Raw genomic sequence first — 13,942 nt, 5'->3', positions numbered from 1 at the left:
GCATCGCATGGACTTCATCAGGAACCACTTAGGGAAAGCACGTGCTCCTGAACACATACCTGGGCCCTCCATTTAGAGGTTTTTCAACCTCACTGCTTCTCCTTCCTTGGATGTGAAGCTTCATTCTTTAATCTTTTAAAGACCGTTCGTCTCCCTAGACGTCTGCCCTCCTCACTTCTGTCTGCACAGCTCCCTCCGGCCTCTGGATCAATCAATCCCGAGCAAGGCTAAAACTGAAAAGCACGATCACTCTCCTTCCTCTAATTCTGACCACTTACTATTTGCAAGCACCTGGTACTCAGTGAAGCATGGCTTCAGGGATTCTCCGTTTACTTATTAAATGTGTTGAGACCGGGCATGTAGTTCCGGCCGGCCTTGAACTCCAGGTGATCCTCCTGCTTCAGCCTGAGAGGAGGGGATTACCAAAGCAAAGCGGAGACTGGCTGCTCTGGATCAAGGAGAGTAGATGTTGATGAACAGAAGAGAGATACAGGAGTAACCTGCAGGGAAACATGTTGGGGAGATAAGTAGAGGAACAGGGATAACTCAAGTGATGACATTTTTGAGGTGAGTTATAAAGTATGGGATGGCAGTCAGATGTAGTTCGTGCCTGTCATCCCAGCACTCTAGGAGGCTGAGGCAGGAGGATCACAAGTTCTAGCCCAGCCTGGGCAATTAGTGACTTAATGAGACTCTGTCTCAAAATGAAAAAATAATTTTTAAAGGGCTGGGGATGTAACTCCGTGCGAAGGTCTGGGTTCTCATCTCCAGTAATGCAAAAATAAAATAAAAATTTTTAAAAAAAGGTCTAGGACATCAAATGTAAGACACACGAAAAAGATCTAACAGACAAGACAAGGTGGGCAAAAGAGGTCAAATCAGCAGCCTGGGTGTTAGGACAGGAGGCTGAGCAAGGGCCACTCAGCCGACTAGGACCCGCTGTGGTGACTTTCTCAGCCCTCCCAGGCACAGTGGCCAATCGTAAGGCTATAGCTGAAACTGGGCCGAAAGATACATCTCATTTTCTCATGCGTTTTTAATTTTTGTTAGTCCATGTTTACAGCACATAATGGTCACATTCCTCTCATGGAGCTGGTACACACACGTAGCTCAGTCTCAATTCTTTTTACATCCCCTTCCCTCCCTTCTCTCTCCCCTCCCTCTACTATTTGGTCCCATTCTCATTTGCCAAAGATCCATCTCCCTGATTCTGATTGTCTATCTTTTATTTGATTCTCTAACTTCCTTATACTTTGGGTATTTCAACCTCGAGTCTGGTTTATTTCACTTAACATTGTGGCCTCAAGGCGCATCCATTTTCCTAGAGACTACTTACGAATTCAAATTTTCTGTGATCCTACAAGGTGGAAGCGTATTGGTTTCTTTGTTTGTTTTGACAGAGTCTCCTGGGCCTTGAACTCACTATGTAGCCCAGGCTGGCCTCGAACTCGAAGCAATCACACACACACACACACACACACACACACACACACACACACACACACGGCCTCCTGAGGGCTTGGATTACAGGCGTGTACCACCATGCCTGGCTCATATGGTAATTCTATATTTATCATTTAATTAAATTATTTATTTCGTGGTGCTGGGGATCGAACCCAGGGCTGCACACATGCTAGACAAGTGCTCTTACACCCCCAGTCCACTAGGTTTAATTTTGTGAAGGAATTGCCACCAATTCCATAGTTGCTGCTCGATTTTCATGTAGAAGATTAGGGCGGGGCAAACTTGGTAAGAAGAACTGGGCGGAATCTGTCAAAGTCTTGGAGGCCACGTGCACAGAACACAGGACCCAGGTTGGCCCCGCAGCTCCTGGGCAAAGCACATGGAACCAATCAGAAAAGTCCTCTTCACTTCTTCATTTACAGCCGGCAGGAAACCAAGCCGGTCTTCCATAGGGCAGTTTAAACACGGCGCCAGGCCCACTGAGTTTCTGATTGGACAACGTCTCAATGCCTTATTTGCATGAGAAAGAAGCCAGTCCAGGAATTCCAGATCCCAAAGCCCCTTTTCCCTTCTCCTGGTGGCCACTGGGTGTCTGTCCCCGGCCACGCTCTCTCTCTGCAGAGTGTACTTTTTTACCTTCAGTGAGTGTACACCCCGCTACCTTTTCTGCGTCCCATCCAGTTCTCTGCTTAGGACCCCAAGATCCTGGAGAGCTCCCCGGGACCCACCCACCAGCAACAGTTTCTTGTGGAACCCAGCCAGGAGGTGACACCCTTCTGAAGATTTTTTTTTCTTTCTCTTTTTCTCTTTTCGCTTTCCTGTTTGCAGTTCTCATAGTGGTCATGAGCTAGACAGTTAAACCCAGCACAGTATCTGCCACTAACCTGGCCATGGAACGGACCACTTTAGGCTCTGCCAGGTACAAGAAAACTTCCAGCCACTGTGCAGGTTCCCTGCGTGCAAGCTAGAGGTGAATACGTGTCTTCCGCTCCTGTGCTTTTATTCTTCCTGTTACATTATTCGGCTTTCTCATCTTTTGGGGAAAACACTATGCATAACTTGGTCTCCTGCTTAACTAGCCACCTTCCCCCTGGATGACCGTTTATCTCCAGCTGTGCCTAGGGAGCCACTTGCTCCAGGGCCCCACACCCTAGAACCTCAGGGAGCCACCCCAGGTCACCTTCGCACCAGGATTCCAACTGTCCCCCTGGACACCAGGACAGCACACCTCCAAGATAAGAATGACAGTCTCCACTTCCGAGGAACACACAGGCCTCCGCCCTTCCCCCTGAAACCTGGGTGGATGCCTTCCTGGTTCTCCTAACAGAAATCCAGGTAATCTAGAAACATGTGCCTGAGGGCCTGAGCGGAACAAAGGGAAGGGACTAGGAAGGTCAACCCCACCTGAGGTGAGTGTGTGGAAACAGAGCTGGGCATTTTAGTCCATAGATAGCAGACCCGGTCTTTGTACTTGGAACTTTCCAAGATTTTTTTTTTAATACTGAGAAATAGGGTTCTACCTTATTGCCCTAAAAAACCATTACTAAAGCTTGTTATTGTTGGGATAAGTGGGAGGAATCCTTTCTCAGGTAGGAAATGGAGCTGGTGGGGGCTGCACTCTGGTCTTGAAGGAGTCACAATGGGCTGCAGGCTGTGGAGAGGCCTAAGGAGGAAGAAAAGGCACCTGTGAGGTTGAGTTCCATGGGGGACACCCTGGAGCTCCCTGTGTGTTGTCCCTCTGCAGCGATACCCTCAGAAGGACCCCAGGCCTACTCTCTCTCCCCACAGGCCCCGTGACGCCCCGTGACTCACCATGGGAAACACCTGTAGATCCCAGCAACCTCATCTTTAGGTTTAAAAATGGAAACGGTTTGACCTCGGTGATCTGAGAAAAAACAGCTTACCTTCTACTGCACCACTGTTTGGCTCCTCTATTGACTAGGAAGTGGACGGATGGGTACAGGATGGCAGTCTGAACTACAGTGCTCTTTTGCATTGGATCTTTCCTGCAAAAGGCAAGGAAAGTGGACGGAAGTCCCTCTGTCCAGGCTTTCACTGCTCTTTATCCGAAACCATTCCTCTGCAAAGGCCCAGGAGATGCGGTGCTTCGAGAGACCCCTGCAGAAGAGGCCGAGATCGTTGATGATTCCATCCTCGGACCCTGCCTGTCTCTCGGGAACATGGGTCTCCCTCTCGTGTCTAATGAAAACGACCACACTGAGAGGACTCCTCAACTTCCCCCTTGGCATCCTCAGGCGTCACTCAGTGCCACCCTCTCCAAAGGACCCAGAACTCCACCTTCAGTCAGCTCCCGGAGGTGGAAGACTCCCCAGGGCCCTCCTCCTGCTTCTCAGACAGCTGTGAGCCCCGCAGCACACACTCAGAGTGGAGTTTCCCACTCTTGCAACTCACAGCTCTCCTGCCCTCAGAGAGGTCCCAGGAGTAGAGGGGACTGCTCAACTCCAGGCTCCTTTTTCAGTGGCAGGTATCCAAAATACAAAGGACAGTTAGGCCAATTTTCAGAAGATTCTAATAGGTTTGCAGATTAGTTTCAAATCTTTTTTTTTTTAAAGCAAGCTCTGGCAGGTTTTATTAATGAAGAATTTTTAATGGCTTATTTCTCACCAGTCTGTGCTGGCATGCTTCTGGTACGATGATATCAGAATCACCTAGCCTCACCTGGTGGCACACGTCTGCAATCTCAGCTCTTGGGAGGCTGAGGCAGGAGAATTACTGTGACTTCAAGGCCAGCCTGAACTACATAGACTCTGTCTCAAAAAAAAAGAATCACCTGCATCAGTGATCGCCAGTGTGTATACTCTGTAGCATTTTCCACATGTGTGCCCAGTTTAGTATTCCTGGTGATGGAAATTAGTGTTGGCCAACATGGTGTGGCATATTTCAGACTTCCTCAAAGCTGGGCAGTTACTGGGGAGGATGACTAATTTCACTCTGCCCTGTCTGATCATCTTCAGAGTCTGCTTGTCCTCCAGAACGCACTTTCCACTTTTCAAAACAAGTTGGAGCTTGGAGTCCATGGACTCCAGAGACTTTTCAGTCTTCTTTGCAGCCAAAATCTTCTGGCCTTAGGTGTGGGACAGGCCCTCAACAATGAGCAGCCACCAAGATGCCAGGGAGCGAGAAAGCAGTGATTCAAACTTCGACCCTTGCTTTTGACTTCACATAGCAAGATGTCCAACATGTCTTGGCCTCTTGCTGCACCCCAGATGCAAAATGAAGAATCCTAGGAGAGGCTTGGAGATAGGCAGATGAGCAGTATGCTTCGGAAAGAGAAGAGTCACCCCAGAGAACTTACTGTCCCTCCAGCAGAAGCAAACAGGATGGACTAGAAATGAGGTCTAAAATGATGCCTGCTCTTAGCATGGGCATAAAAAGATGCATTAAGAAACCTGTTAATTATGAAAAGGTGAGCGAGGTTACACAAGGCAAAGAGGACAATCCAGCTGTCTTTCATAGTCAACTCGTAGAAGCTTTCCATAAATACACCAACTCAGATCCAACTCCCAAGGAACAAGCACCAATGGGAAAGCATTTCCCATTATCAGTCAGGCCCAGCTGTTTGACACAAATTACAAAAATTTCAGATGGGCCCCGGCCTCCTTTGACACAGTTGCTGAACACAGCCTTTTGCACTGGGATCTGGAGAGGAGGAACCAAGAGCAAAGGCAGGCCAAAATGGTAGCCGTCGAAACTGGCAGTGCCTTAAACACACCCGAGTCATCCAAGGGAAGCCCAGGGCCAATCAAGGAAAGAGGTCCTGTTTTAAATGCAAGGAAACCGGACACTGGGCATGCAGCTGTCCTAGGCCACCCCAGGCCCTGCTCCATGGGCATGTGGCTGATGTGACTGATTTATGGCAGTGGAGGATTGACTGTCCCACTGCTTAAATGGGCACTGGTATTAGACTTCTGCTTTTTATTGGATCCAGAATATGGGTAATCTTGCTAGGGTGGCAGCTCTCAGGCTCTTGGTAGTTTATCTAATGTCCCTTTTCACCATGCTTTCCTTCCCACAGAAAGCATGAAAGTGAAACTTCTTAGAAAACTCCCAACTAAAGGCATGGAAAACCACTGTCTCTAATTGCTGGATCCTTCATAGTCCACCTTTCAAGACTGACCAAGAAATATTCTGACCTGTTCCTTCTCATATTTGGCTTCTGGCTCCCCAACCTGGTAGTGAAATTCATCCACTGAAGGCTTCAAAAGAGCCATCCTGAATGATGATCCAGCTCCCGACGCTGCTGACAAATCCACAGAGCTCTCTCCCATGGGACAGGTAGATCAACAATTCCTGACATGGAGGCTCTAAGTCTTCTCTCATTGTCTGGGACAGGCTCTTTCCAGCCCAGCCAGTGAACCCCAACATCCCAAGGGAGACAGCACAGGCCGCCCAGCAGGTGGGGCCCACACCCCCTTTCAGCAAGAAGCAGCTGCAAGAAGGAAGAGGCCAACACTGCCTCAGTACCCCATAAAGAGCTGTGGGGATTGGGTCTCAGAGGGAATTGAGGTAGGAGATTAGGCCGGGCCAAACTTGGTAAGAAGAACTGGGCGGAATCTGTCAAAGTCTTGGAGGCCACGTGCACAGAACACAGGACCCAGGTTGGCCCCGCAGCTCCTGGGCAAAGCACACGGAACCAATCAGAAAAGTCCTCTTTTCACTTCTTCATTTACAGCCGGCAGGAAACCAAGCCAGTCTTCCATAGGGCAGTTTAAACACGGCGCCAGGCTCACTGAGTTTCTGATTGGACAACCTCTCAATGCCTTATTTGCATGAGGAGGAAGCCAGCCCAGGAGTTCCAGATCCCAAAGCCCCTTTTCCCTTCTGGTGGCCACTGGGTGTCTGTCCCCGGCCGCGCTCTCTCTCTGCAGAGTGTACTTTTTCACCTTCAGTGAGTGTACACCCCGCTACCTTCTCTGTGTCCTGTCCAGTTCTCTGCTCAGGACCCCAAGATCCTGGAGAGCTCCCCGGGACCCATTTGCCATTTCTCCACATCCCTGACAATTTAACTTGTGTGGTTTGTTATTCATCACAGCCATCCTAATAGGTGTAGGGTGATTGTTTACTTTTTTAAATTTATGTTCCTTCCTTAGAATAGGTTTGAATAAATAATAAAAACTTGACAATGTAAGTATTTGCTTTCGCCAGAATCAAAGACGTGAGCTGAATAAGTAAGGGTTTCCCTGCCGAAGTTGGAGTGTAGATTCACACTTCCACTTCCGCAGTCTCTCCTCCGGGGTGGTGAAAACCGAGTTCCGGCGGCCTCGGTGAGTGGGGTTGAGCGCCCCATGCGGAAGGAAGAGGCACAACGCCCACTCAGCGAGGAGGGCAGGCGCGCCCTCCAGTGGCCGTTCCTTGCTGGTGTCGGTGACGAGGAAGCCGGCTGCCAAGTTCACAGTTCCGGTCTTCCGGCGACGTTACCAGGACCGGGAGTTACTGACGAAGGCCAATCCCTATGTTCCGGGTTTGGACCAGCTCCCTGTCCGGGCTCTGTCCTTCCATGTCTGTATGCACTCCGCCTTCTTTTCTGCTAGATCGTGCCTTTCCCATCGCTGGCTTGCTGTAGTTCAAAATTATTTTACTTTAAAAATTTATATCTATTTATGGAGTGCAGTGTGTACTAACACACAGAGCCTGGCATGGTGGTGCGTGCCTGTGATCTCAGCTACTTAGGAGGCTGAGGCAGGAGGATCTTGAATTCGAGGCCAGCACACATATACAATGTATAACGATCAAACCAAAATATTTAGCATTTCCAACTCATTAAATATTTGTCATTTCTCTGTACTAGGAACCTTCCAACTTCCCTCTTCCAGATCTTTATAAAATATATAAAGTATAGTCTCCCTACTGTGCTGCAGTAGACTAGAACTTATTCCTCCTGTCTAACTATGTTCTGTGTGTTTAAATGGAGATCTTGCTATGCTGCCCAGGCTGGCCTCAAACTCAAGATCCTCCCGCCTCAGCCTCCCTCCCGAGTAACGGATTACAGGCACACACCACCGTGCCAGGCTCTGTGTTCTGGTACCTGTTATCCAGCCTCTCTATCCATGCCCTCCCCTTTCCCAGTCTTCAGTGACCTCTGTTCTACTCTCGATGAAATCATCTTTTTAAGCTTCTACAGGTGAGTGAGAACATACAGTATCTGTCTTTCTGTGCCTGGCTTATTTTGACTAACGTAATGTCCTATGGTTCCATCCATATTGTCACACATGACAGGATTCCACTTTGTTGGTGGCTGAATAGTATTCCATTGTGTTTATCCATTCACCCATCAATGAACGCTCATGTCGATCCCATATTTGGCTGTTGTGACTTATGCTGTAGTAAACACAGGGACTCAGACGTCTCTTTGTCGCACTGCTTTCATTTCCTTTCCATTTATCTCTTGAGTTTTATCTCTGAAAACCCCCTCTTTCCTCAACTGGCAGTCACAGGGACATGGTCTCCATAGCGTCCCTCACCCTGATGCCTACAAAGATAATGAGAAAGGTCCCCTGGTAGTAGAGTTTCTGCAGTCAGAGTCAGGACAAGGTACAAAGGCTTCAGAAATTCCCTGAAACCCCTGTTCCTGGAAGACCCAGGGTGACACCCTTGTCCCTTGGTCTGCATCCTTCCTTCCCCCTATGGTGCTCACCCCTCTTTGTAGGGTGTCCCTTCCCAGCCCAGAGCTGAATGAAGTGGCTTTGAAGCATGGCCGAGGTGTGAAGACAGCCAATCAGGAAGAAACTCGAGTCCACTGTGGGAGCTGTGAGGTGGAAAGAGCAAGTTTTTGTTTGTTTATTTTGTTTTGTTTTGGAGACAGGGTCTTGCTATATAGCTCAGGCTGGCCTCGAACTCGTGGTAATCCTCCTGCCTCAGCCTCCTGCTTGCTGGGATCACAGGCGTGCGCCACGATGCCTGGCTCAAAAGAGAGGCTCTTTGGAGTCAAATACATCTGGGTTTCAATCCCAGCTCTGTTTCTTTGTAGCCATAGCCACCTTGACCACATTTTTTATCCCAAATTCTGCATTGTAAGGTGAGAACAATACCTCCCTCATAAGGAAAGTAAATAAGATCAAGTACAAAACAGCTTACGCAGTACCTGGTTTAATGGCTCCCTGGCTCCTTTGCCCCCCAGCACCCCGAACCTCCTGCCCAAGACAGATTTTTAAGACAGTTGCACAATAAGCAACACCCGGGCAGCAGAGAATGGGCACTTTGTTCAGGTGCAGGTGTAGGACTGCGTGGGGAAGCTATTTCCTAACCAGCCTATCTGATTCCTGAGACTTTTTCCAGCTCCTCGAGCCAGAAGTCTGGGAGGGCTTCTCAGTTTCTCTTCTCTCATCCACTGTCTCTCATCTCTAAGTTCTGCTCTTTGTTTGAAGACAGTCCACACCCTTCTGGTTGTTGCCACCCCTTCCTCGACTTCAGTCACCATCATCTCTTCCCTAGAAACGCGCGGCGTCCTCCTGTGGGGCTGACCTCCGGTACTGTCCCCTCTGACTTCCCCAGAAGCGGAGCACCGTCTCAGTGCAAGTCTTAGCAAGTCTCCTCCTGAGTCAAAGCCCTTACTGATCGTTTACCAACCAAGGAGAAGCCTGAACGCCCCAGCATGGCCTCACTTCCTGTGTGGACTCTGCGCTACTTTCCAGCTCGCTCTCTCTCCAGCCCCTCCTCCTCCAGGCTCCGACCCTCGAGGGGCAGTCGCAGTCCCAAGGGTAACTCACCATAGCTGGGGCGCTTCTGGGGCTGGGGTTTCAGTGCTAAACCCCAGCCAGCCCTGGGCAAACCGGAATGCTCCACCTTTCAATCTCTTATTGCATCTCAAGGACGCTCCCCCTCCATACCCCACCTCACTTCCCGTTTGCTAAGTCCGACTCACCTTGGGGTTTCTGCTTGGATGTCGCTCCTGTAACTCAACATGGAGCCGCTCCTGTGTTCCTTCAATGAGCTTCTGTTCCTCACAGCTACCACTGTATTATAGCAACTGCTTTACTTCCCAGACATAATAATCCCATTAAAAAGAGGGACAGGTGTTTCCTTCACACCCACACAGGCCCTCTGATTTAATGGGGTTTTCATCCTTGGTTCAACCAATCAGGAATCAAAAAATTAGAAAAAAAACTAGTTATGTTATTGCTAACATGTGTGATGTAGTTAGGCCTGCATGGTACATCTGTGCTGAGCGGGTAGAGTTTCTTTTCTTGTCATTATTCTCTAAATAGAACAGCAGAAAAACTATTTCCAGAGCATTTACATCATATAAGGGATTCTAAAGTATCAAGAGCTGGGCATGGTAGTGGTGCATATCTGTAATACCAGCAAGCAGGAGGCTGAGGCAGGAGGATTCCCACGAGTTCAAGGCCAACCTGGGCTACATAGTGAGTTTAAGGCCAGCCTAAATTACAGAGCAAGATCCTGTCTCAAAAAAACAAAAAACAAAAAAAGTTATTTAGAAATAATTCAAAGTACACAGGAGGAGCTAGGATGTAGCTCAACAGTACAGCCCAGTGCTTACCACGAAGAGATCTTGAGTTCAATCCCAAGCACCGAAAGAAATAAAAATAAATAAAGTATATGGGAGTATGTCGGTAAGCCATATGCAAATTATTTGCATATAACGGACTTGAGCATCGTTTGATTTTTGGTAGCCATAGTTGTCCTAGAACAAAACACGTTAGATTCTGAGGGATGGCTGTATTCCAGAATCTAGCAGAGTCTGGCACATGGTAGGCACTGTATTTTAAAAGTTTGCTGAATTCATGAATAGCAGTATCTTTTTCAATTATTCCCCAGTTCATGGCACTGTGCCATGACCTATGGACAGGTAAGGGTCACACAGGGAACCATCTGGAAGCCAAGAGTCTATTCCAAAACGTTTGCACAAATGTTTCCCATCTCACAAGCTCTTCCCGGACCTCCCAGCCTTCCTGGGTCTGGGTCCCTTCTGCTGCAAGTCGGACAAGCCTCTCCAGCTGAGGATGGTGGAAATGACCCTGTGAGTCTCCCAAGACTGGAACCTCACGGGGGATTCAGGTTCCACCGGGCTCGCTCCCACTCTGTGAGAGCCCCAGGCCACAAGGACGGGAGCAGACAGCCCACCCACAGCCCTGGCTCAGCGACCGGTAGATGGCGACAGCTTCGGACCACGTCCCTCTGCTATCTTGGAACTGCGTCGTTCCGCCCTCCGAGGAGAGGACCAGAGCGCCTCGTGGGTCTGAGGCGAGATTCCTACAGAGCCTTGCCCAAAACACAGATTCACAGGAAAAATTACCAACTTCTTGCTGCAGCAAGTAAGGTGGGGCTGGCTCGTTCCACAGGAATAGACAAATGTAGCCGAAGACAAGATGCCTCTGCTAGTTCTGGATGAGGCCTTCTTTCTCTTGAAAGTTCACTGGCTTGGAAGTTCTTGTTTTATTCCACAAGGAACCAGGGGCAGACTCCAGTCTGGCCCAAACGTCAGCCCATAATGTGACTGGCTCCTGACGTAATCTAAGGGTAGCCAGGGCCAAAGAGGTACAAACACGTGGAGCTGCAGGCCACCCCAGCTTCTGCATCTGCCCATGGCTCCTGGGGCAGACTGTGCAGCTGGGTCTTCAGGAATAGACACCCTTCCCATTAGCCATCTGCTTTGCCTCGGGAAGGACACAGGTCTCAGTGCAGGGTGACACGTTAGTGCCATGCTGGGTGGTGGCAACAAATCGATTGTAATTTGGTCATGTTTTGCCCCTGCCCATCACTTAGACATCCAAACCACTGTCCTATGTTACACCTCCCCGGGCTACTGTGTTAAACCAGTCAAAATATATACACAGTATTGACGTATAGGAACAGAAGGGTTGGGCATGGTGTGATTGGCAAGCATTTTTCTTCTCCATTATTCTGCTCTCCCTAGGTGAACGAGTACCCCAGAATGGTAACTTCTAGGACATGGCCATGGCTGCAGGGGTAGATCGGTTTAGAGTGCATGACTACTATTTGCAGCTGAGAGACATTTCCTGTTTCTGGTGACTCTGAAGCCCATGTGGATGGAGGGAGGGGTAAGGAAGTGTGGTGGGAGAGCAGGTCTGGTCCCTCGCTGGTGCTCTCAGCTTGACAGTGGGTTCGGTCCTTCACCCCATGACACACATCAGTCTGGTGGCCCTGCTCGGGTGGTTATGGCTCCAGCTGGTTCTGGGACCTCCATTCTCTCCCCTTGGCTGCTTCTGCTGTGGCCCATGTCCGGATGCCTTGCTGTCCCTTCTGGACTCTCCAGAAGCTGCACGTTAGGGACTGGATCATGTCCCCTGCACACTGCTATGCTGAAGTCCTCACTCCCCAAGTCCCGGGGGGCACTGTGTTTGAGAGGGGCCTTAAGAGGTCACTGGGGCTCCTCGAGGTGATGCACTACAACTGGGCCCCTAGAGATCAGGATACAGGCACACACTGAAGAGAGCCCATGGACAGACACCGGGACGATGGCCATCTGTGAGCCAAGTACACAGGCTTCAGAAGAGGCTGCCCTGCTGACACCCAGGTCTTGGGCTTCCAGCCTCCACAGCTGTGAGGGCCACCCTCACAAACTAAGCCCCCATGATAAAGAGCTGCTTCGTGAAGCTGCTATTTTCCTCCTTCCCTACTCAGTATTACCAATGGCCATCTGCTGTCCCTTCCTCAACCCAAAGTACCTACCTCCATGTTCTAAGTTAATTGTTGAGGTTTATGTCATGAGATCAAACCAGGGCCTCCCGCTTGCTAGGCCAACCCTCTGGCACTGAGCTACATCCCGGTCCTCTGGAGTTTACTTGGAGACAGGCTGTCACTAAGTTGCCCAGGCAGGCCCTGCATTTGCAACCCTCCTTGCCTCAGCCTTCTGAGCATCTGGGAGTACAGGCATGCGCCACCTCACTGGCTTGTACTATGCATTCTTTCCTTACTGAGATACTGTAGGACTCACGTTCACAACAAAGTACTTCAACCTAAAAGGTTTCTAATAGAAGAGCGAGGTGGACGCCAACTCTCCACAGTGTAGAGCATCTTGTCATTCCTATAGAGTCCTTTCCCATGTTCAAATCAGCTCTGGCTTTGGGTGGGGAGCAACTGAAGCCCAGGGTGCCTCCAGAAGTGCTGCATGAGGATTTCAGTTGCTGCTCCAGGGGCTGGAGGGCCCCACGGATGGATGAGGAGGCCAAGCAAGATGAGCTGGAGGTTTTAGAGGTGAACTGGAACTGAGGGACATCTAGGGAGGAAAAGGTATCATTAAAGGGAGTTATTTAAACATCACAGGACGCTTTCTAATTATACTTCTTGCAATGATATCAAACAGCTGTACAAAATCACAGGGCCGGACGGGACTTACTGAGATTGCCCAATTCTCCTCCCTCCGCCGCATGCAATCTTCACCTTGAACTCAATAAATTCTTCTGTCTCCAAAGCACATTCACCAACATTATTTCATTTGAACCTCAAGAAAGTCATGTGACTATGCAGGTAGGAAGATATTAATACTCTTCAGCTTATAAATAAATGCAAGTGAGAAACGGGCCAGGTGGTGACAGCCCAGGTTCATGAGCCCTGGCATAGTTCCCATGGTTTATGCACTCTGTACACACACACACACACACACACACACACACACAAACACATACACATAACCCAGACTCACAGAGAGAAAGGATTCCTCCTCGATGACAACTGGCTGCATCCAGGAAAGGGAAGAGGGACAAGCAGAGAGGGGAAGAAAGAGGAATAATATGAGCTGATCCTACAGGGGGAGAAGGCACAGTGGCTCTCAGTCTGCCCTCACTGGTCCCAGGGTGCGGAGAGACCTAAGAGGACTTGAGGAGTGGACGCCAGCCTCCTCGTCACGACCCGTTGCCCCTTCCTCCGCTCCAAGGCACCCAGTTGCTTGTCAGGTCTCTGATGCCCTGACAGGTCTATCTGAACGTACAGGGTTTCTCTGGATATGGGGAACGCCAGTGCAGGCTTTCATGGACTGGGAAATGGCATTGGCCCGTGACTGCTCCTCTCCTTGCACCAAGTCCCTCCTAATCCCATGAGGATGTAACTCACAGAGGGGTCCCGCCTGCCCCTACAGCTGCCTGGAGGTTCCTTAGCCCCCCACCCCAGTATCTAGCCCATCCTTGGAGGCCTCCCTCCTCCCAGAAGCTTGACTGTCTCAATCCTCCGGGATTGCTCCATCAGCAGGACCCCAGAGCCATAATTGTTGAGCCTTTGGCTGTCATGTGGGCCATATGGCATTTCTTGGACATTACTGTTCACCTCTGAATGTACTTCTCTGTCTCCTAGTGAGACTGTGAGCTCCCCATGAGCAAAATTGGAACCATTTACGTGGACGATTCTACGGTGCCTGCTGTAGGAGGTCCAGCATGGTTGATGGTGATTTTGTCATGGGAAAAGTGGTCAAAAATGGTATCCAAGTAGCAAGTGGCTAATCCGGGCATGGTACTGCACGCCTGTAACCCCAGCACTTGGGATG

General features: G+C 49.7%; 1 protein-coding gene and 1 pseudogene across 2 annotated transcripts in view; both read right to left on the bottom strand.

The window, feature by feature from the left end:
- Positions 1-3,615: 3,615 nt before the first annotated feature.
- LOC147826869 (large ribosomal subunit protein eL30 pseudogene) lies at positions 3,616-5,696 on the bottom strand (annotated as a pseudogene).
- Positions 5,697-8,238: 2,542 nt separating this feature from the next.
- Fbxo16 (F-box protein 16) overlaps positions 8,239-13,942 on the bottom strand; it is a 47,267-nt gene continuing 41,563 nt past the window's right edge. The window contains exon 8 of one of the 2 annotated variants that reach the window (XM_004848420.3): positions 8,239-12,682. In XM_004848420.3, coding sequence (XP_004848477.1) covers positions 12,584-12,682 — 99 coding nt within the window. In that variant the 3' untranslated portion in view covers positions 8,239-12,583. The remainder of the gene's footprint in view (positions 12,683-13,942) is intronic. The other variant, XM_004848424.3, reaches the window with a different exon arrangement.

This window comes from Heterocephalus glaber, unplaced genomic scaffold, assembly GCF_053883595.1.
Source record: "Heterocephalus glaber isolate CG9 unplaced genomic scaffold, H.glaber_assembly_v1.0 deba00001460, whole genome shotgun sequence".
Classification (NCBI taxonomy): Eukaryota; Metazoa; Chordata; class Mammalia; order Rodentia; family Bathyergidae; genus Heterocephalus; species Heterocephalus glaber.
The sequence above is the reverse complement of the archived record's forward strand: the minus strand, read 5'-3'. Positions and strand labels throughout refer to the sequence as shown.